Raw genomic sequence first — 24204 nt, forward strand, 5'->3', positions numbered from 1 at the left:
CCAGCAGCAATGTCCTGGAGCTGAGATGATTGACCTCCAACCATCACAACCATCTTTCTTTATGAAAGTTATGACTTCAGCCAGGGGAGTGTTTTGCCCCTGATTCCCATTGACTCCAGTTTTGCCAGTGTTCCTTGATGCCATATTTGATCAAATGTTGCCTTGGTGTCAAGGGCAGTCGCTCTCACCTCACCTCTGGCAATCAGCTCTTTTGCCCATGTTTGAACCAAGGCTGTAATGAGGACAGGACCTGAGTTACCCTGGCAGAACACAAGCTGAGGATCAATGAGCAGATTATTGCTGAATAACATACCTTGAGAGTGCTGCTGACACCTCATCTCATCACTTCACTGGCGATCGAGAATAGATTGATGGGAAGGTAATTGGTTGGGTTGGATTTGTCCTGTTTCTTGTGTACACACATGAACAATTTTCCACATTGTTGGGTAGATGCCAGTGTTGTAGCTGTAGTGGAACAGCTTGGCTAGGGGTGCGGCATGTTCTGGAGCACAAATCTTCAGTAATATTACTGGAATATTGTCAGATCCCATAGCCTTTGCAGTATCCAGTGCCTTCAGCCATTTCTATATATTATGTGCAGTGAATCGAATTGGTTGAAGACTGACATCTGTGATGCTGGGGTCTCCAGAGGAGACCGAGATGGATCATCCACCTGGCACTTCTGGATGAAGATTGTTGCGAATGCTTCAGTCTTGTCTTTTGCACTGACATGCTGGGCTCCTCCATTGTGAGGCTCGGGATATTTGTAGAGCCTCCTCCTCCAGTGAGTTGCTTAATTGTCCACCACCATTCACGACTGGATGCAGCAGCACCTCAGAGCTTAGATCTGGTCCGTTGGTTGTGAGAATGCTTAGCTCTGTCTATTATTGCTGTCAATAATTCTGTTTGGCACACAAGTAATACTGCGTTGTACCTTCACCAGGTTGACTCATTTTTAGGTATGTCTGCTGTTGCTCCTGGCATGCCCCCCTGCACTCTTCATTTGACCAGGGTTTATCCCCTGCATTGGTGGTAATGGTAGAATGAGGGATATACTGGGCCATGAGGTTGCAGATTGTGGTTTAGTACAATTCTGCTGCTGCTGATGGCTCACAACACCTCATGGATGCCCAGTCATGAGGTGCTAAACTTGTTCAAAGTCTATCCCATGATGGTAACAATAATAATCTCTATTTGTGTCACAAGTAGGCTTACATTAACACTGCAATGAAGTTACTGTGAAAAGCCCCTAGTCGCCACATTCCGGCTCCTGTTCAGAGGGAGAATTGAGAATGTCCAATTCACATAACAGCACATCTTTCGGGACTTGTGGGAGGAAACTGGAGTGCCCGGAGGAAACCCACGCAGACACATGGAGAACGTACAGTCTCCGCACAGACAGTGACCCAAGCCGGGAATTGAACCCGGGTCCCTGGCGCTGTGAAGCAACAGTGCTAACCACTGTGCGGCTGTGCTGCCCTACATGATATACTGCCAGACAACACAATGGAGGGTATTCTCAATGTGAAGACAGGACTCTGGGTTCACAAGGACTGTGCGGTGGTCAGTCCTACGAACCTAAGTCCCTGACACTGTGAGGCAGCAGTGCTAATCACTGAACCATTGTGCCGCTGTGTCCTTTAGTACTCGGCCAACTCAGTCTGTGGCGGTGCTACCGAGCCCTCTTGATAATGGACATTGAAGCCCCCCCCACCCAGAGTACACCACGGTAGCACAGTGGTTAGCACAGTTGCTTCACAGCTCCAGGGTCCAGGTTCGATTCCCGGCTGGGTCACTGTCTGTGCGGAGTCTGCACGTTCTTCCCGTGTCTGCGTGGGTTTCCTCCGGGTGCTCCGGTTTTCATCCACAGTCCAAAGATGTGTGGTATGGATTGGCCATGCTAAATTGCCCTTAGTGCCCAAAAAATGTTAAGTGGGGGTTACTGGGTTACGGGGATAGAGAAGATACGTGGGTTTCAGTCGGGTGCTCATTGTAAGGGCCGGTGCACACTTGATGGGCCGAATGGCCTCCTTCTGCACTGTAAATTCTATGATTCTATACATTCTGTGCCCTTTCCACCCTTGGTGCTTACTTGAAATGATGTTCAACATGGAGGAGTACTGATTCATCAGCTGAGGGGAGGACGTATGTGATAATCAACCGGAGGTTTCCTTACCCATGTTTGATCTGGTGCCATGAGCATCCATGGGGTCCAGAGTCGATGTTGAGGACTCCCAAGGCAACTCCCTCCCGACTGTTTACTACTGTGCTGCCACCTCTGCCAAGTCTGACCTGCCAGTGGGACAGGACATGCCCAGGAATAGTGATAGTAGTATCTGGGACATTATCTGTAAGGTATGATTCAGTGAGTATGACTATGTCAGTCTGTCGCTTGACTAGTCTCTCCATTTTTGCACAAGCCCCCAGATGTTAGTGAGGAGGACTTTGCAGGGTTGATAGGGTGGTATTTTCTGTTGTCATTTCCATGCCTAGGTCGATGCCAGGTGCTCCGTCCAGATTCATTCCTTTTATTGACTTTGTAGCAGTTGGATAAAACTCTTGCTGGGCCATTTAAGAGTCAATCACATTGCTGTGGATCTGGAGACAGGTAGGCCAGATCAGGTAAGGAAGGCAAGTTTCCTTCCCTAAAGGAAATTTGTGAACCTGACAGATCTTGTTTTACAAGAATCGACAATGGTTTCATCTTTAGACTTTTAATTCAAAATGTTTTTGGGAGTTTAAATTGAACCATTTGCCGTGGTGGGATTTGAACCCAGATTGATCTCCAGAGCAGTACCCAGAGTCTCTGGTTTCGTAGTCAAGTGACAATACCACTACAGCTGAATTGGTTGGTGCCAATTTACTGGAATGTTTTGCCATTTATAAACATGGAAGTGAAACTAGGAGTCATGTGCTAATCGAATATTTCACTCTTAGTTCACAATATTCTCATTTGTACATGGGATTGTTGTTTGTGGCGCTTGTGAGGTTCAGGCCTTTTGCATGTTGCTGCCTGAATATTGCATGGGGCCAGATTCAAAGAAGCAGAGCTGATTGCATAATATAAACTGCCAAGTTGTGTGTAATTGTCTGACAAAGCTGTGGTTGTAGCATGTATCATAATGAAACCCTTGCTTCAAATGGCTTTATAAATAGAGGCTTAGAGTATGAAAACCAAGAAGTTTTGCTGAACCTACATAAAACAGTTTAGCCCCATGGTGACTATGGTTTCCAATTCTGACCACCCAACGCATGTGAAGGCTTTGTAGAGATTTCAGAGAGGATTTACTGGAAAGTTCCAGAGAAACTGCTATTGTTCTCCTTCAAGCCAGGAAGTCTGAGGGAATTTGATGGAAGAGTATAAAATTACAAAGGGTTTCACTGGAATAAATAGAAACTCTTTCCAATGACTGAAGGATCGATAGTCAGATGGCCCAAATTTAACTTGAAGTTAATTGACAAACGAATCGGAGGTGACAGGAGGGAAATCTTTTACCTGAAGGGTGGCGAGGATTTGGAATGCACTCGCTCCCTGATCTTGTGGTGAATACAGACTCGCATTCGTATTCAGAAGGAATTCGGATAAATAACAGGAAAAAAAGAATTACAAGGAAAATGCGGGAGTTGGGGGCCGGTGGTAGGGCTGACTGGGTTTCTCTTTGAAAGAACACTGGATGGGCTGAATAGCCACCTTCTCTACTTTTATGCTGTAGGACCCAAAGCTACTGTGAAGATGCTTAACCAAAGTTGTCAAGGGTTACAGTTGGCAGGGGACGGAGGAGGAGGTGGAGGGGGGGGGGGGGCAGGGGTAGGTTTGGGTTGATGGAATAATACTGACCCTTTGACAGTGCAGCACTCCCTCAGTACTGACCCTCTGACAGTGCAGCACTCCCTCAGTACTGACACTCTGACAGTGCAGCACTCCCTCAGTACTGACCCTCTGACAGTGCAGCACTCCCTCAGTACTGACCCATTGACAGTGCAGCACTCCCTCACTACTCACCCTCTGACAGTGCAGCACTCCCTCAGTACTGGCCCATTGACAGTGCAGCACTCCCTCAGTACTGACCCTCTGACACTGCAGCACACCCTCAGTACTGACCCTCTGACAGTGCAGCACTCCCTCAGTACTGACCGATTGACAGTGCAGTACTCCCTCACTACTGAAGCTCTTGACAGTGCATAACTCTCACAGTACTGACGCTCTTGACAGTGCATAACTCTCACAGTACTGACTCTGTGACAGTGGGGCGCTCCCTCACTACTGACCCTCTGATACGCAGCACTCGCACAATACTAACCCCCTGACAATGCAGCACTCCCTGAGTACTGACCCTCTGACAGCGCTGCAGTCCCTCAGCAGTGCCCTGCTGCCTCAGCCTGGGTGTTTAAACTGCAGTCGGTCGGGTGGGTGTCAACACGTGAGGCGAAAGAATCAACACAGTCCCACACATCAAATGTGTGCAAAAGCGACTGGAGCCAACTACTCCGAGCTGCTGGAGCTGAAAACAAGACTGTAGAGGGCAGGCAGCTGCTCTGGAGAAACACACGTTCCCTTCAGGATTGAGGGGATCGTCCCTTGTGTCCCGCCCGCACCTTGTAAACCTTTCTCATGTCCCAGTTCTGATGGTAAATCCCATTCCCTGTGGGAGAAGGGCTCAGTCTGGGAGGGAGGCAGTGAAGGGAGAGCCATGATTATTCTCGGTAACTGGTGTCAGCTGAGGGCTGCCTCCTCCTCCCCCTCCGGCCTGATTCCGCCTTCCGTCTCTCTCACACACACACACAATCATTATTCCCAAGGTTGCTGCCGGGAATCCACAGGCGCTGTGCCCAGCCTGACCCCGCACCGCCACCTCTCCCTCTGCGCGTTGTATTCCGGCATTGATCCGAGCTCTTTTAAAAAATATTATTGTCGATTCGCACAAACGGCAGAGACTGAGATGAGATCGGGACAATCGCAGGGATCAGATCTCTGGGGACTGAATGCAGAATGAAAGTGCTGCTGTATCTCTGGCTGTTTACTCAGGTTCATAAATTTGTGTTTTTATATTGCGTGCGTTCACTGGGTGGTGGGGAGATTGCTGAATAACAGGTGCTGGGGTTTTTTGTTGTGGTTGGTTTTGTTTTGAGGGGCTTTTGTTCAGGATCATTAATAATATTTGAGCGGCTAAGGGGTGTGAAGACAGTAACTGTATCCGGTAGTGAGAAATCTGGATATAAATGTAACTATAAGAGGAAGTGAGCTACGAAAATATACACACAGGAGCAGAAAATACTGAGCAAGATTAAATGCAGTCACGGGCTCAGGGACATTGGGGGGAATGGGGACGGCTATTTCATGTAGTTTAATCTTTTTAAAAGAATGATTGAAGCATTCTGGTGGAGGAGGGAATGTGCAGCTCCGAAGACCTCCGGAGATGGGCTTTGAATTTGGAGACTGGAGTTGACTCTGTCCTTTAACTACAGGCCTTTCATGGATACCTAGCATAGCTCAGGGTAACACGCTGCTATCTACCCCCCCCCACCCCCTCATTGTTATATTGCCAGGGTTGATTTCTATTTCGTTCCAGGGGAATGTAATCACTGGGAGTGTTAAAGGCTTTTAAATTCTGAAATTATATTCAATTGTAAAGCAGTGACCTTGATTATATTTCCATGTTTGTTTTTTCACTGTGTGTTCAGTTTAATCTCTAACCCTATTTATATAAACTGGTTCAGAGGAATCTAGGTTAGATGTGTGGAGATGCAATTGTAGTCGAGGCGGATGTGTGAGATGATCAGCCATGATTATAATGAATGGCCGAGCAGGCTCGAAGGGCCGAATGGCCTCCTTAGGCTTCTATTTTCTATATATGTTTCCATGTGAGAGAAATGAAGGACTTTAATTTATGAAGCACCTTTCTCAACCTCCCAAAGCACTTTTGGCAGTTTTGTAGCGACTGTTACAATGTGGACATTGGTGCAGCCATATTTGCACAGCAAGCTTAACTACAGCAATGCGATAATTTATATAATAATCTTTATTGTCACATGTAGGCTTACATTAACACTGCAATGAAGTTACCGTCAAAAACCCCTACTCGATAACAACCAGCTAATTCACCTGAATGAAATAGAAGCAGGAGTGAGCCATTTGGCCCCTTGAGCCCGCTCTGCCATTCAATACAACCATGACAAATTGGAAACCTAGTTCAAAACAAAAAAAGGGACATCATTTGAGTGAAGCAACTTTGAATTCGGGGGAGTAAATGCTGATGGCAGTTACTGAAAATGTGGCTTTCGTACTTGGTGATGCGTGGTTATTTGGTTTGGCAGAGGCAGGAGGAGAGTTTGTTTGGCTAGTGAAAACTGGTGGAGCAGGTTAGCAGGAATTCAGTGATCCATTCATGGCATTTAATACACGTATATTTAGATGTGGCAATAGAATTTTCAAATTTTGCAGTGTTAAGCCTGCACGCTGGCACAGTGGTTAGCACTGCTGCCTCAGCGACAGGGATCTGGGTCTGCGTGGATTTCTTCTGAAATGAAATGAAAATCGCTTATTGTCACAAGTAGGCTTCAAATGAAGTTATTGTGAAAAGCCCCTAGTCGCCACATTCCGTCGCCTGTTCGGGGAGGCTGTACGGGAATTGAACCGTGCTGCTGGCCTGCCTTGGTCTGCTTTCAAAGCCAGCTACTTAGCCCTGTGCCAAACCAGCCCCTGGGTGCTGCGGTTTCCTCCCGCAGTCCAAAGATGTGCAGCTCACGTGGATTAGCCAGGCTAAAAATTGCCCCTTAGTGCCAAGAAATGTTCAGGTTAGCTTGGGCTATGTGGATAGGATGGGGGAATGCGCCTCTTTCTGAGGGTTCATGCAGACTCAACGGTCCGAGTGGCCTCCTGCTGCACTGTGGGGATTCTATAGTAAGCGTTTACAATAATATGATCTGGTTCCTCTCTTTTGCTTTAAGTAAATTACGTGGAGTGTTTAGGGTTATTACATCTTTGTAGAAATCATCGATTTGATCACTGTACACCTTCAACATAGTTGGCCGTTTCAGTTACTGCACGTTATTGGCAAATTGCCCATGAAGATGGCAAATCATCTTTCTTTCTATATGTATAGGAGAAACACTTAGTACACATACTCCACAGAAATACATTCGTGGGGGGTTCCTGGGTACTGTAGGTTATCTGCTACGAAAGTGTGGGTCTTGGTTCTTTTAACAGTGATGTCCCGTCCCTGCAAGAGAAGGGTCCATCTGGCTGCTCTTATTTGACTGACTGAACCGTCCTTAAGTCGTCCGTCCAGTAAAAGTTGGGTGGGGGTGTGTTCCGTTAGGATTGTGATGGGGTTCAGTCCGGTTATGTATGAAAAATATTGTACTGCCCAAAAAACTGCGAGCAGGTGCCTTTCACAGGCTGAAAATCCCTGCTCCACAGCATCTAAGACTCTGGAGACGTAAGCCACGGGCCTTAACTGTTCGTGCCGTTCCTGAAGGAGCACGGCCGAAAGGGTGCGGTTGGTGCTAGCTATCTCTATAGCGTAGGGGGAAAGTGGGTCTGGAACTTGTAGTGCGGGGGCTGCAATGAGGGCTCTTTTCAACGCATCCGTATGCTGCGGAAGCTATTCCCAAGGATTCCTTTCTTTAGGAGGTCTAAGAGGGGTGCTGCCTTGCTGGCGAAACCGTCAATGTGGTTTCGGCAATAGCCAACCAGTCCTAAAAATAGGGCTGAAACGTTCTGGGGAAGGGGCAATTTGGCAATCGAGTCAATCCTTGTATGCTCGATCTCGCGTTTACCATGTGTGATAATTGTACCCAAATATATCACCTTGTTTTCCAAAATCTGGACCTTTTTGGGGTTTACTTTACAACCAATTTTCTGTAGGAGTTCCAGGAGTTCGGCCAGAAGCTCGATGTGCTTTGCCTTGGTGTCTGTCTGCAGTAATAGGTCGTCCACATACTGGACCAGACATTCGGGGTGAGAAAATTTTGATAATCCATTTGCCAGCTGTCGGTGGACAATGGAGGGGGAGTTGTGGAATCCTTGCGGGAGGCATGTCCACGTGTACTGCTGATTTTTAAAAGTGAAGGCAAATTTGTATTAGCACGCTTTTGTCAATGGAATGGACCAGAATCCATTACTGACGTCCAAAACCGTAAAGTATTGTGAGTTGAGTCCCTGATTGAGCATGGTCTCGGGACTTGTGGCTACCGTGGGGGCTGCTGCGGGGGTGATTTTGTTGAGTTCCCGGTAATCGATGGTCAATCTCCATGATCCATCGGGCTTTCTCATTGGCCAAATCGGGGCATTATTAGTGGAGGCTACTGATCTGAGTACGTCCTGCTCTAATAAGCTTTCTATAACTTTTACAATTTCTCCCTCTGCCTCTTGGGGAAATCCGTGTTGCTTTTGGGATCTAGGGTCAGGTCCTGTGATTTGAACGGAACCAGTCATCCGGCCACAGTCGTGTTTGTGGGTCGCGAATGCTGTCCTGTGCTTCTGCAGAACTGCCTGAACTTGCTTGTCTGCTAATCGTGGTCGGGTCAAACCAAAATTCGCCTACTGCGCTAATCTTGTTTGCATATTCTCCTATGGTGAGCGTTGCGGGGGCTCTTGCAGATTTTGCCATTCTCCAAACACATTGATTGACTGGATCGAAGGACAGATTGTTGGAATTCATAAAATCTATGCCTAAAATGTGTTCTGCTGTGTGGGGTAGATCGACTAAAACTATGGGGTGCTTGGTGGTGATGTTGCCGATTTGAATGGGTACAGGGGCTGAGATGTGTCCCTGCTGTGAGTGGCCTGTAAAGTCGCTGAGGGTGATGGTGGCTGTAGTGGGCCACGTGTCCTTTTGAAACATGGTGGAGGAATTGATTGTGGTGCGGGACCCTCCTGTGTCCCAGAGAAACTCTATGGGCTGTCCCCGTATCTTTGCTGCAACTATTGGTCGGCCGGACCTATCCCAAAGGGTGTTGCAGACCCAACTGGGGGAGCTCGAACACCGTCAGTCCGTTCCGTTCAGGTCCGTCTGATCTGAATGGGTGCTAACGCTATGTATTGGCTTTGTCCTGGTTTTATTTAGAGTGCCTGTCTGCTGGGCTCTATGTTGCTTTTGTGGGGCATTGCATTCTCGTGCAAAGTGTCCGAACTGTCCACAGTTGTAACACTCCTGTGGCTTTTGTGGGGGGCTGTTCCTGCCTTCATTTACCCATGCGGGGTTCTGGTGTGCCTTAACTGTGTGTATGTCTGCTTCTGCCTGCTGTTCTTCGGGATTTTTATTCGTGGGTTTGTTTTGAACAGATTGCTCCCAGGCACGGGACAATCGTTTTACAACCCATTTCTCATTATGAGCCTCCTCTGAGGGATCATAATTGGCACAAGCTTTTTGTCCTGTTTCTGTGGCATGGGAGATAAGGGTGCGGGTCCATTTGGCCATGTTGTCTGGGGACACGTGGGCGCGGTCTAAGTCTCCGAAAACTGCTGCGAAATGGATCCACAAGCGCCCAGCAAACGCTGTGGGGTGCTCGGTTTTCTTTTGCCTGCACTTATTGAGGCCTTCTACGGGGTCACCCCTGTTGTACCCGATCGCGTCTAGGATTGCGGTATGCATTTCTGAAAGGGTGCCTCCTCCTACATTCTGTGGGTCGGGGAGGGCTGCTATGACCGAAGGGTCTGAACTCAAAACTGTGAGCGTTACTTGCTCTCGCTCATCCAGGCCATACATGGTAGCTTGCTGTTTTACTCTGGCAAAGAAGTGGTGGGGGTCTGAGGTGGGGAGGAACGGTTTGATTTTATCGCACGCGTCCCGTAATTGGGTCACTGTTAAGGGGGTGGTGTACAGAAATTCTGTGTCGTCCGATGTGGCTGTGCGGTGGGTGGTGACTGGGTTCATTGGAACATGAACTATCTGCTCTGTGGGGGGTTGGAGCGGTTTTCTCTTCTGGGGCTTTCCCTGCGCACATGTTCCCTGAACATATCTCTGCGCTGTTTCGTTCAATTCTTCCCAATCAGGGCCATCTTCCTCCTCTAACTGTGATCCAAAGGTTTCCTGGAATCCTTTTTGAACTGAAAGCAGAGATTGCAGTTCTGCTATCTGTTTCCGGCACTTTGCGTGGTCTAATGAGCTTTGTCTTTGCTCCGTGGTGGTCGTATGGAGTGCTCGTAATGCTGCTTTCAGGTCGCTACACTGCCTTTGCAATGCCTCTACCTGTTTCTCTGTTTCCTCTCTTACCAGGACTGCACGTTGCGTGTCCTGATAAGCCTTTTTGTACTGGGATTAGAAGCTGCTTAAGTGCGCCAGACAAGACTGGTGTGCCCACTTGGCATCATCCACCTCTCCGTCCTTTGCTACTAACTTCCTTCTTAACTCTAGGTTCTCTTTCTCTACCTCACTGACATCGACCTTGCTCATTCGATGTATGCCTTCTATCTCTTTTCGGATTGTCCTAACGACCTCCTCTGTGCCTCGCAATTGTGCCAAACAGGACACAATTGCCATCGGCTTGCGAGCTTTTCCCAAGCTTTTCTTATGGATTACACCACCAAGTATGTCCTATACTCCCGGGACCTGTTTCCTCCTTTTCACAGAATCCGCTCCAAAGGGGCCATCCTTTCCCTTTGAGGTTCTTTCTGATTTCCTCTTCCCAAACGGGACACTGTCCTACTCTACTGCTGGTCGCTGCGACCACAAATTCTTCGGGGTTCATGAGGCGTTGCATTGCCTGCATTGCCCTCTTTCCTCTCTGAATACTTCTCTTGAAATTTGGAACAAGGGGTATTAAGGTGGTGCTGTAATTACGGGTATGGCTTTCGCTATTTTCCGGAATACAAACTCCCGACAGTTTTGTCGCAACAAAAGAAATCTATCAGTTTACCTTATCGCCCTGTTAGTTACGCATGCATTAACACACTTCCGAATTATGAGGATTGATCAGAACTGCTTGAACACTTGTGGTTTTTCTGTTCCTAATTGGATTTCTAATTCAAATTTTTGGGTTCTCCTGGAGTGGTTAAGCCACTTCCAGATCGGGTCCCGTCAGGATGTTGCCAGTAATATGTTGCTAACTTTTGGTTGGTTCAATTGGCTCTGTTTTGTAACCTTTGCTCTAGAGTCGCCAGGTATCTTTATGATACCGCCACGAGGTTCAAGTTCAAGTAATGATCAATAACTCAACACACCAATTAGTAAGATTCAAATCAATACACATTTATTATACACAGTAAATCGCTACTCATGCATAAACTCTACTTTCCAGGCTATTTCTATCACTAACAGGCCTATACTTAGCTTCGGACTGGCCCACCAGGTCAGGGGAACAAAGGGCCTTTCGTTCAGGTCCTGAGTCTGCAGGATTCAAAAGCTGGTATGGACTGGTAGCTAGGAGCGCCTATCTCGTAGCGAGTGTTGACTTGAGACTTACTTGTTTGGAGGCCGCTGGACAGTTCACTCTCAGGGGTTGCTTCGCGTTGCTGAGTGACCCTGTCAAGAAGGACGATTTGAACTTGGGGGCTTTGCTTTATAGTCCCCAGGGGCTTCCCGCCCTTCGGGGCGGACCCCGTACCTGGTTTCAGGTGATTGGACTTTGTTCCAATCACTTGGTTCTATTTCTCCAATGCTGGAGCGGTTCCCTGATCGTTGGGCGGTCTTTAAGTGTCAGTTAACCTCTTTTGTGTTGGCACCTGCTGGCGCCGATGAGTCTGGCCTGGCCTTGTTTACCTTAAAATGTTTCGATTGTTCCCGGGGATCGCTCATTAATATGTAGATGGCTGCTACATTACTATGCACATGGCTGCTGGTTTCTGTGCTGTCTGGTTGTTTTGCAGGTTCCAATATACATGATTTTTGTATTTGCTAGTCTTTGCCCGTGTTGGCTGAATTTCCCTTCAGCCTTTGCGGTTCTCCATTTTAAGTCGGGAAGTGGCCAACTTAGGTGGCTACAACGACTATTACCATCTAGAAGGGCAGGAGCAACAGATATTTAGGAATGCCACCACCTGGAAGTTCCCCTCCAAGCCACACACCAATCTGATTTAGAAATATTTCACCACTCCTTCACTGTCACTGGGTCAAAATCCTGGAATTCCCTCCCTGACAGCACTGTGTGTGTACTTACACCACGTGGCCTGCAGCGGTTCAAGAAGGCAGCTCACCATCAGCTCTTCAAGGGCAACTAAGGATGGGCCATCAATGCTGGCCTAGCCAGCAAAGCCCAAACCTGTTGAACTAATAAAAAAGAACCTCTGTTCCTCTGGCATATGCCCCTTCCTTTGATCTCATCAACAGTGGCATGGCCTTCATCCTCCTGGCTCTTACCTGCGGGATTCTATCTCTAAACATTTCTGTCTCTCTATGTTCACTGTGAAAAACTTTTCCAAAACCTTCCTCAATGAAACTTTTCCTAATGCTCCTAATTTCTCCTTTCCTGAATCAGTGTCTTTTTGTCACACTTGCGCTGTGAAGTTCCAGTGGGTTTTTATTTAATGTTAAAGGCATTGTATAAATGGAGGTTGTGGTTATTAAGCAAAACAAACCGATGCAAGCACTCCATAACCAGTCACTAGGTGGTACCCAAGAGCGGGTCCTGGTCTAATGCTGTAAATGCGTCAGTTTCTGGGCACTGCAAAATGCCAACCAACATAGGCAGTTCAGAATGTAAGAATCCATGGTCTGGATCCCATGACCTACCAGTGTGTGGAGTGATGGACAAGGGGAGGGCTTAGTGTTAGATCTTGGAGCAGTAATGAACCACCAATAAGACACTCAGTGCTGACAGTAGTCTTTAGAAGTTGGACAAAAATCAATAACAGCAGCACACATTCAGTCCAAGTAACATCACCGGTTCCATGATGTCAAAAGGTTGGCTGTTCAGTAGAAAATGTACCAAACGAAAGGTGTTAAAAATCAGTATATGTCCACAGGCAGCTGTCAAAAAGAAATGCCAGACCTTCCATCATCCTTCAGAAATTTCTAAGTTTTGCAATGCCAAAAGCATTGTGTTCCTCAGTCTTTCCTGATTGTACAAGTGATGGAATGCGAGGGAAAGCTACAATTTAAGCACTGGCTTTCTCATGTCCCACTGCACTTTTAGTGTAACTACATATTTTAAGAACTAGGAGCAGGAGTAGGCCATCTGGCCCCATCGAGCCTACTCCACCATTCAATGAGATCATGGCTGATCTTTTGTGGACTCAGCTCCACTTTCCGGCCCGAACATCATAACCCTTAATCCCTTTATTCTTCAAAAAACTATCTATCTTTATCTTAAAAACATTTAATGAAGGAGCCTCTACTGCTTCACTGGGCAAGGAATTCCATAGATTCACAACCCTTTGGGTGAAGAAGTTCCTCCTAAACTCAGTCCTAAATCTACTTCCCCTTATTTTGAGGCTATGCCCCCTAGTTCTGCTTTCACCCGCCAGTGGAAACAACCTGCCCGCATCTATCCTATCTATTCCCTTCATAATCTTATATATTTCTATAAGATCCCCCCTCATCCTTCTAAATTCCAACGAGTACAGTCCCAGTCTACTCAACCTCTCCTCGTAATCCAACCCCTTCAGCTCTGGGATTAACCTAGTGAATCTCCTCTGCACACCCTCAAGTGCCAGTACGTCCTTTCTCAAGTAAGGAGACCAAAACTGAACACAATACTCCAGGTGTGGCCTCACTAACACCTTATACAATTGCAGCAGAACCTCCCTAGTCTTAAACTCCACCCCTCTAGCAATGAAGGACAAAATTCCATTTGCCTTCTTAATCACCTGTTGCACCTGAAAACCAACTTTTTGCGACTCATGCACTAGCACACCCAGGTCTCTCTGCACAGCAGCATGTTTTAATATTTTATCATTTAAATAATAATCCCTTTTGCTGTTATTCCTACCAAAATGGATAACCTCACATTTGTCAACATTGTATTCCATCTGCCAGACCCTAGCCCATTCACTTAGCCTATCCAATTTGCCTATGCCTATTTTGGCATCTAAGTAGTGGTTCTGACCGCAGGTATATTGTGTGCTACATTCAAGTTGCTCATTTCAAAATTTCCTGGGGTTGCATCAGCTTCTGTGAACCTATGTACCAGCTTTTGTCTGTTTTCTAATTAGTTCCATGCCTCTTGTTCATATCTTCAGAGCAGTCGGCTCCTTCCTGGGGAGTAAGTACCACTCCTCTATGTGCATCGGCTGTTAATTGCCTTCAGCTCCCATTCAGGCTGCACCTGCCACAAACATAACAACATGGTATTCAAATACCATTTTGTATTTCACACGCTCAGTTATTATCTTCCTTGTTAACGTGTCCACCATGGCTCAGTGAAGACACACACACCTCTGAGTCAGCAAATTGTGGTTTCAAGTCAAGAGACCTGAGCACACCTTTGAAGCTGACAGTCCAGTGCAGCGGTGAGGGAGATTGGCATTGTCAAAGGCACTGTCCTTTGAATCATTAATTAATTAATTGAGATCCCAGTTCCCCCTCTCAGACGTATGGGAGAGATTCCATGGTGTTATTTCAAAGAAGAACAGGCTCCACTATCTTGGACAACATTTATCCCTCAACTAACATCACTAAAATAGATAATCTGATCATTTACCTTATTGCTGCTTGTCACAGTGCACAAAGTAGTGGCTGTGTTTTCCGCATTTCAACAGCGACTGCATTTCAAATTATTGGGTGTGAGGTACTTTGGAGCATTATGAAAGCTGCTGTATAAATGCAAGTTCTTTCATGTCAGCAATATTAATTTGTGAATTATGAACTAGCATCTATTAAGCTGTTGTGCAATAGGGAAGTAGTAATCATACTGTTTAACAAAGGCGCATTGACTAGAATATAATATTAATATTAGTCACCATCAGATTTTTAAAAATTCATTTATGGGATATGGGCATTGCTGGTTAGGCCAGCATTTATTGCCCATCCCTAGCTGCCCTTCAGAAGGTGGTGTTGAGTTGCCTTCTTGAACCGCTGCAGTCCCTGAGGTGCAGGTACACCCACTGTGCTGTTAGGGAGGGAGTTCCAGGATATTGCTCCAGCGACAGTGAAGGAACAGCGACATATTTCCAAGTCAGGGTGGTGAGTGACTTGGAGGTGTACCTCCGGGTGGTGAGGTTCCCAGGTATCTGCTGTTCTTGTCCTTCCAGATGGTAGTGGTCGTAGGTTTGAAATGTGCTGTCTGAGGAACCTTGGTGGGTTACTGCAGTGCATCGTGTAGATGGTACACAAGGCTGCTACTGTTCGTCGGTGGTGGAGGGTTTGAACGTTTGTGGAAGGAGGAGCAATCAAGCGGTCTGCTTTGTCCTGGATGGTGTTGAGTTTCTTGAGTGTTGCTGGAGTTGCACTCATCCAGGCAAGTGGAGAATATTCCATTACACTCCTGACTTGAGCCTTGTAGAAGGTGGTAGAAGGCTTTGTTGGGGGTGGGGGTGGGGGGAAGTGAGTTACACGCTGTAGGATTCCTAGCCTTTGACCTAGGAATGACTAAATCCACAGTGGAAATGGGCCATGCATTGAACAGGAAGTGTCACCCTGATGCATGACCTCAAGCCCAGCTTGGGTTCAGTCATGGAAGAGAGGAGGAGAAGGTGTGCCCCAGTATTGGGGAAATCTGTACAATAGATATTCAGCAGTATTTTAGATTATATATTTATATAGGTTTCTGCTAGTCAATGGTAAGGAAGGTCTTTTGAGAAATTTCTCTCTACCCAAAACAAGAGCCAAACTCCTTGCCAACCCTTCCTTGTCACTGCCATTTTCCCACAGCCCACCCTTGCCCATGCTTCTACTATTAATCCTTTTGGTCGAAGCTGCTATGCCTTCACCCCACTGGATGTTATATTACCTTTGGTGGTAATATGTCGTTGTTCTTTGACTTTTGATCCAAAATGATCCGTTGAGTTGATGACAAAGAAACCACCAATCTTTAGATTGAATCAAAACTAATTTATTGGATAACGATTAATTAAATGAAGTTCGCACACACTACTGAGCTATGACTAGTAATAAAGTAATATTGAATCTGTCTAGCAGTAATCTATAATCTAGTAGTCACTAATGATATCCTCGTGTTAACTCTCTCTAATCGAAACTACTCCTCGTGCTGTTCTCAGGCTTTGTTCTTCGCTAGTTCTACCCAGCATTCCCTGAGGTATGATATTTATACAGAGAAATGGTGGTGCCCTCTCGTGTTTGAATTACCCTGAGATGTAATAATTAATCCTTCACTGGAGTGCCTATATACATATCATTACATCCCCTTTTTTTAACATTTTGTTTCTATTTACAAAGGATAAATGTATAATAATATTACAATACATGATATGTATATAACTTTGAAATGTAGTGAAAAATCAATAACAAAAAAGTTCAACAGGAACGATTCCTGTTGCCAAGGGCAGCACGGTAGCATTGTGGATAGCACAATTGCTTCACAGCTCCAGGGTCTCGGGTTCGATTCCCGGCTTGGGACACTGTCTGTGCGGAGTCTGCACATCCTCCCCGTGTGTGCGTGGGTTTCCTCCGGGTGCTCCGGTTTCCTCCCACAGTCCAAAGATGTGCAGGTTAGGTGGATTGGCCATGATAAATTGCCCTTAGTGTCCAAAATTGCCCTTAGTGTTGGGTGGGGTTACTGGGTTATGGGGATAGGGTGGAGGTGTTGACCTTGGGTAGGGTGCTCTTTCCAAGAGCTGGTGCAGACTCGATGGGCCGAGTGGCCTCCTTCTGCACTGTAAATGCTATGATAAGATTCACAAATTGAGTCTGTCCTTAGTCTGCACTCGTGGTGTGTTGAAGTACCAACAAGTCATCATCAGATGTTTGACTGGTTGAACCACTTTTGTTGTCTGACCTGGTCTTTTTCTGTGTTTGTGGTATTGATTTTGTATGTCATTTGTCTTAAAAACTGGTTTGCTTTTTTGCTTGGAGCAAATACAAATTCATGAAATTCATTGGCATGACATTTGTTTTGTCTGAACAATGTCCATGTTCTGTTTCTACTCCTGGCATTGTTTTGGGCTGTGCTGTTAAGTTGTCCTTCAGTTTCAGAGACGTACCATTGTGTACAGTTCGTTGTTCTGTAGTTTCTGTTTTTGTGCCCAATAGCTGTTCCGTCTGGATTGTTTGAGAAATTTTTTAGTATCAGTGTCCTTTGTATTATCTGTTCTCAGTCTTTCTCCTTTGCTAGGTCTATCCAGCATTCCCTGAGGTATGATATTTATACAGACAAATGGTGGTGCCCTCTAGTGCTTGAATTACACTGAGATGCAATAATTAACCCTTCACTGGCGTGCCTACATACATATCATTACACTGGAGACTTGTTATCAGCAGCCCAAATACCAGATGAGCTTCAAGTCCAACTCATTCGAAATAAGATTGGAAAGACAAAGGAAGATAAGCTGAGTTTATGCAACCTGTTCTCATAAGTGAATCCTTTAAGGCTCAACATAAGTCTGGTGAATTTTCGATGCTCCACCTCCAAGGTCAGGACCTTGCTGAGGCCCCAGAACTGAACACTGTGCTAGGATGAGGTTTGACCCAGGGTCTGTACAGCTATTGCTTCACTTCAGCAGTTTTCTATTTCAGCAAGCCTGAGTTAAAAGGCAACATTCCATGAGCCTGTTTGATTACTGTAGCCTTTCCCCCTACCTGTCCTTTGGGCATATCCTATTACACTCCTCTTATTCCTCTTTTTAGGTCTTCATTGTCTCCTGCTCTCCCAAACAGTAAGACTGGGATTTTATGAGGACCCAAGAAGAGTACTCTGAGGCTGCTGGGGGTAGAGGTTGAGGAGAATACTAGGCATTTTACCAGCTATGGGAAAGGTGGTGGATGGCCTTTGCACCTTTGAGCCAATTGAAGCCTCTAAGTAGTTGATTAAGTGGCGGCCGGGCCCGTTGCTACACAGGGACACTGCCAGGCATACAAGGGCAGCCTTTCTGTGGGCTTGGGGTGAGGGAAGCTCTCCTGATTGGAGCTACTGGCCCACAAAGGGCCCCGCCGGTGGCAAGGGCCTCTCTCTTGGTAGCATCCCCACCCCCATTCTTGATCGCAGCCTTGCCCCTCTCCACACTTATTTGGATTCGGATTTGTTTATTGTCACATGTACTGAGGTACAGTGAAAAGTAGTATTTTGCGTACAGCTAAAACAGATCATTCCGGACATGAAAAGAAAATACATAGGGCAAACATAACATAAAAGAGAGAGGTTAGTGATAGTATGAGTGTTAGAATTAAGTTTTAAGAGATTAGTACCGTTGGAGGAGATGTAAGAAGAGGATCTGTTTGATCTCGCAGAGAGTCGCCATGCTCCGGCACCATCTTGCTGGTTTGAATGGCCATAGCAATCCCAAATCCACTGAGCTGGGTTTCAGGCCCTCCGTTGTTGTTGCAGCTGCAGGCTCTTTGCAATCCCAGCAGTGGCCACTTCTCTTCGTGGCACTTCTGGGACTAAAGCACGGTCCTTCAATTGGTCAGCAGCTCATACGGATTGAACGTTGTTTCTTAAAGGGAAGAAAGTGCCAACTGCACGCAGTTAATTGCCTCCTGCACATAAAATTGTGGCGAGTTGTACCTGACTTTCCCTCAGTTGGACAGGATCACTCCTGTTCCATAAAATCTTGGCCTAAGTCTCTCCAGGTGTTATCCTCCCTCCTTGCCTCCTTCAGTTTCTGTACTCAGCGATTCCTCATTATTATCCTGATTTCCCCGGCCCCTTCTCCTGAGTGCACCATTCCCTATCTTACCTAACCCCCCCACTCTCTCTTTTTCTCTCCCTTTCTCTCTGCATACTCTATAAACTTTCCTGTCTATTTTCAAACTGTTTCATCTCCAACAGTACCTGTTGAGTGGCCTCCCTACTCCTGAACACTGGCAAGGCCGCCTCACCACTTCCTTTCATCCCTCATCACCCACATCCACCGACCAACTTTCTTCTGCAGCTGTCCGGGGCGGGGGGGGGGGGGGGGGGCACCTTTGAATCTCCAGCAAAACTTTAACTCATTCCCTCCCAGTTATTCCTCTGGTACAGAACTCAACTTCACGTCAAAGCCAAGGTGAGTGAATGTGGGTGAATTGGTGCACACCTGATTTAACTACCAAAACCAGATCTGACTCCACTGCATCCAGCTTTCCTGAGCCTTCATCTCCAAGATGGATCATCCAATCAGCCTTGACTGCTGCTTCCTACTTTTCCTTTAGCCACTGAGCCGAACTTCTGTATTCCCAACCTGAAATTTCCAGCTCTCCATAGTTTTTCTGCATCAGTTCATCTCATCCATTAGCTCCATCTCCAAAATCCTACACTTCATATCGCTGTTCTCATTATCAATAATCCTATCTCCAGCCTTCCTCCCACCAAGGTCCTTGATTGTACTGATGTCTCCCAGATCTATGCCCATCTTTCTCGCAACTCGCAAAGTGAATCTCTCCAGACAGGTTTCCAGTCCTGTCACTAGTCCCATTCCCTGTGACTGTGGTGCACTAACCCACCTCAACCTTTGAGCTCTCTGTGGCCTTTGACCTCTCTGTGGCCTTTGACACTATCACATGATTTTCCTTCAAGACAACTCCTCCATTGCCTAACTCCCTGAGACTGCCCTGACTTGACAATGGGCGCGATTTAAAAACCATGTTGTGCCCGGCGCAGATCTGGGTGCGCTGATTAAATAGCGGGAAAGGCCAAAATCGAGATTTGCCCTTGGTTCTAATCAGTTTATTATCTAACTGGCTCGCTCCTGATGGCGAGTTCCGGATCTTGCCCAAATATGGCGAGCATTTCATTAACCCTTAATTGGTATTCATTTCCATTTCATTAGCGAGATTGAAGTTGAATGCAATGGTCGGGGGGGCTGAAGCGTTCCAGATCGGCGGTCGCCCCTGGGCTGGCAAGGGGTAGGAGGTAAGGGGCTTTTCATCTGCGAGCCCTTCAAGCCAGCCATCTTTAAATATTGTAGCTACCGAAAACAGGGGCAACTACAGCTGCTGCCTGTCTGTCCTACCAAACACTTCTATAATAGATAGGCACTGCTAGGTTGGAAGGGGCACTGCCAGTGTGCCAGGCTGGCAGTGCCAAGATGCCTGGGTGTTAGGTTGCCCATACTGGAGATCAGGCCCGGGGTGCCCTGCCCTTATGAGATAGGGTGAGAGGGAGCTCGAGATGAACTTGTCAGTTCTGAAAACGATGGGAAGTGCGGCCTCGGTGGGGCGTTCCTCTCCGAGGCCAAAAAAAGGTCCCGTTTGGTAGCGGAGTTGTTCTCTGCACTGTAGGCGCCAAGAAACGCCCCGCCAAACACGCCCTTAAACAGGACTCTGTTCTTTTCTTGTTAAATTGTGCCCGCTATCTCCTCAACCCCGCAATGACTCTGGAGAGGTTCAGGGAGCTAACCTTTGTCCTCCCCCTCTTCCTAAGCTACCCTCGGCATCAGTATCCGGGAACCTGAGGTCACAGTGCACACGGATGACAACCAACTCTGCCTCTCTTCATTTGTCCATCACCTTTGTGTCATCAGGGTACTCGTCAACATCCAGTCTTGGCAATTCTGTAGCTTTCTTCAGCGAGACACAGGAAAGACCAAAATCACTGTATCTAACCCTTGTCACAAGCCCAGATACTACTCTGGCGAAGCTATCCTCTCGCATACTGTGTTGGTAGAAGGTGATACCATGTGCACAGAATATTCACATCCTATGCAGGGGTGTTCAGCACTTCTGAAAACCTCTCATTTCCTTCTGATATGAGTCTGTAACCACCAGATCAGGCAATGAGATAAGTGATCACCTGCAAGCACCATTTCTCCCTTCTATTTGCTCACCTTGAGGGAACTGACTCCGCCAGCTAATATTTCGAAACTTTTTAGTTGGAGATGCGCTCAGCAGACACTGGAACCCGTTGGCCGCAGTGGAATGCTCAGTAACAAGCGATGACACAAATCACTGAAGTGTCTTCGAAGAAACTTCCCCACGAGTTTTATTGTGGGAAACTGGGGTTAGTTGTGGTGATCAGCCACATGACTGTGGGTGGTTGTTGTAGAAACGGCAAGAGTTGCTCCTCAACTATACCAAAATGTGTTAGATAATCAGTGTCATCATTTTAACACAGATTAACTAGTTTAAGGATCCACTGGCATAATCAATTTGAAACTCAATAATCAGCATAATCATTTTAACAAGGAATAATGAGCATAAACATTTAAAAAGGAATAATGAGGTCTAAATTTAACATTGTCATATCCATTCATTGCACCCATTTTAAAGTCTAAAGTAGATGTGGTGGTAGCCTCTTTAGGAGAGGTCTGTGTCTGATCTGCTCAATTCAATCACTGGTAAATAGGCTGGGGCCTTTTTTTAAGATGACCCCACAGGAGGGCAGGTCTCATTCTATTTTTAAAATTAAGTCCCGATGCTATTTCAGATCTGGATTGTCAAACCAGTTTGCCTTAGTCAGAGATTGCGGTGTGTTAATTTAGGTGTCACTGCGGGTCTCTAAAGAGGCCACAGAAGGCTGTTTCATAAAAGGGCCACAAAATGTTCACTTTCCCACTGCAGTTGGTGTTGAAAGAAGCAGCCTTCCCCGGCGTCCATTGTGGCCTGTCCTCTAAACCCCACCATCCCCTGATTTCCCAGAACCACTCTTGCCTCTTTTGTGTGCCATAAGACTGGAAAAAGTCCTCAGCAGGCGGCCTGATTGTCCCTCACAGCTCAGCAGAAGGCTTCTTTTTTTAAAAAAAAATGTTTTTATTGGAGTTTTTTGTTTTATAGATTACAAAATGAACAAATCTATACAATTTACAGAATAAAGACATTAGAAGTAGCATTATCACCCCCCCACACACACACACACACACAACTGACGGTGATCAGTTCCTCAAAATAAACTACCAATGGTTGCCACCTCCGGTAGAATACCTCAACCTAACCCCTCACAGTGTACTTGATCTTCTCTAGGTACAAAAACACCATCAAGCCTCCCAACCAGATTGAGGCCCTGGGTGGAGACACAGACCTCCACCCCAGCAGAACCCGCCTCCGGGCAATCAACACGGCGAAGGTAAGAACATCCGCCCTCCCTCGCGCCCTTCTGCAGCACGGCCCAATAATGGCAACTAATGAACAGGGCTCCTGTTCAATATTCAAATTATGACATGGTGCTAAAGAAGGAGACCTAAAAGCTCACAAGCTTGGGGCAAGATCAGAACATGTGCGCATGGTTGGCTGGACCCCCGGACACGCTCTCATATGTCATCCACCTCCGAGAAGAAGCAACTCATTCTGGACTTGGTCAGGTGCACCCTAAACACCACTTTAAGCTGGGTCAAACCCAGCCTCGCACATTGTAGCGCACAATGACTTACGTGAGACGAGAAGCGATGAAATCTATCTAGGCTTTATTAAGCGAGACTTGTTCCCCAGCAGCTCAGTAACAGAATGAGGCTGCGGGGAGAACCCGCTCTTATACTCCGCCTTCAGGGCGGAGCCAGAAGTCGGCAGATCCAACCAGGACCCGGGACCTGTCAGCCAATAGCCTCTCGGCTTCACAGGTACCATATTACCCCTAATACATACCACCACATTCACCCCTTGTTAAAAAGGAACCCGGCGGGGTGGTGGTTCGCATGGAGGTAGGGGTTTACAAGGCTGGCCCTGGAACAAATTTCGAACTGTTGATAGACATATTTAGCCCAACATTTAGCTATGTACAAGTTTGTCAGAACTATTTACAATAAGGAATTTTTAAAAATTTTACAACAAAATTCTTGCTTTCTTGGTGTCACGCGGATTCCACGAGTCGAGCGGGCGGTCTGGTCTTCCTCGTCGATCGCCTCAACCCCGGTGCAGGTGCTGGCTCGGGCGCTGTCGTCTCCGGGAGCGTTGCGCTGTTTGTTCCTGTTTTACTCCTGGGCGGGCACGGGAGGAGGACCCATCCCCCCCCCGGAAGGGGGCGGTCGTGGGGTGCGCCGGTGGCAGGGAGGGGGTGATCGGTGTTGGGGGTGTGTGTGTGTTGCCGGCGGGCGCCAGGTCCTGCAGGGAGACCGTGTCCTGTCGGTCGTCGGGGTACGCCACATAGGCGTACTGCGGGTTCGTGTGGAGAAGGTGAACCCTCTCGACCAACGGGTCCGATTTGTGCGCCCGCACATGTTTCCGGAGCAAGATGGGTCCTGGGGCTGCCAGCCAGGTCGGCAGCGACGTTCCGGAGGAGGACTTCCTAGGGAAGACAAGGAGGCGCTCGTGAGGCGTTTGGTTAATGGTGGTACACAGCAGCGATCGGATGGAGTGGAGAGCATCCGGGAGGACTTCCTGCCACCGGGAAACTGGGAGATCTCTGGACCGTAGGGCCAGTAGGACGGTCTTCCAGACCGTGCCGTTCTCCCTCTCAACCTGCCCGTTCCCCCGGGGGTTGTAGCTGGTCGTCCTGCTCGAGGCAATGCCTTTCCAGTCGCTATGGATGTATGCGGGGAAGCCGAACAGTGTAAAGATGGTGCCCAGGGCTTTAATGACCGTGGCCGCTGTCATGTCGGGGCAGGGGATGGCGAAAGGGAAACTGGAGTACTCGTCCACCACGTTTAGGAAGTATGCGATGCGATCGGTGGAGGGGAGGGGCCCTTTGAAATCCAAACTGAGGCGTTCAAAGGGGCGGGAAGCCTTGATCAGGTGCGCTCTATCCGGCCTGAAAAAGTGCGGTTTGCACTCTGCGCAGATGTGGCAGTTCCTGGTGACTGTACGGACCTCCTCAACAGTGTAGGGGAGGTTGCGGGACTTTACGAAATGGTAGAATCGAGTGACCCCACGGTGGCAGAGGTCCTCGTGGAGGGCTTGGAGGCGGTCTATTTGTGCGTTGGCACATGTGCCGCGGGATAGGGCATCGGACGGCTCGTTCAGCTTTCCGGGACGATATAAGATCTCATAGTTATAGGTGGAGAGCTCGATCCTCCACCTTAAGATCTTGTCATTCTTAATTTTGCCCCGCTGTGCATTATCGAACATAAAGGCTACCGACCGTTGGTCGGTGAGGAGAGTGAATCTCCTGCCGGCCAGGTAATGCCTCCAATGTCGCACAGCTTCCACTATGGCTTGGGCTTCCTTTTCCACTGAGAAGTGGCGGATTTCTGAGGTGTGGAGGGTCCGGGAGAAAAAGGCCACGGGTCTGCCCGCTTGGTTAAAAGTGGCCGCCAGAGCTACATCAGATGCGTCGCTCTCGACCTGGAAGGGGAGGGACTCGTCG

At 47.4% G+C, this 24204-nt stretch overlaps 1 protein-coding gene across 1 annotated transcript in view; it reads left to right on the top strand.

The window, feature by feature from the left end:
* The first annotated feature begins 4622 nt into the window (after positions 1-4622).
* The window catches only part of LOC140428294 (tumor necrosis factor receptor superfamily member 5-like), a 97837-nt gene continuing 78255 nt past the window's right edge, over positions 4623-24204 (top strand). Inside the window, exon 1 of the mRNA XM_072514609.1 lies at positions 4623-5026. Coding sequence (XP_072370710.1) covers positions 4991-5026 — 36 coding nt within the window. The 5' untranslated portion in view covers positions 4623-4990. The remainder of the gene's footprint in view (positions 5027-24204) is intronic.

The sequence above is a fragment of the Scyliorhinus torazame genome, chromosome 8 (assembly GCF_047496885.1).
Source record: "Scyliorhinus torazame isolate Kashiwa2021f chromosome 8, sScyTor2.1, whole genome shotgun sequence".
Lineage (NCBI taxonomy): Eukaryota > Metazoa > Chordata > Chondrichthyes > Carcharhiniformes > Scyliorhinidae > Scyliorhinus > Scyliorhinus torazame.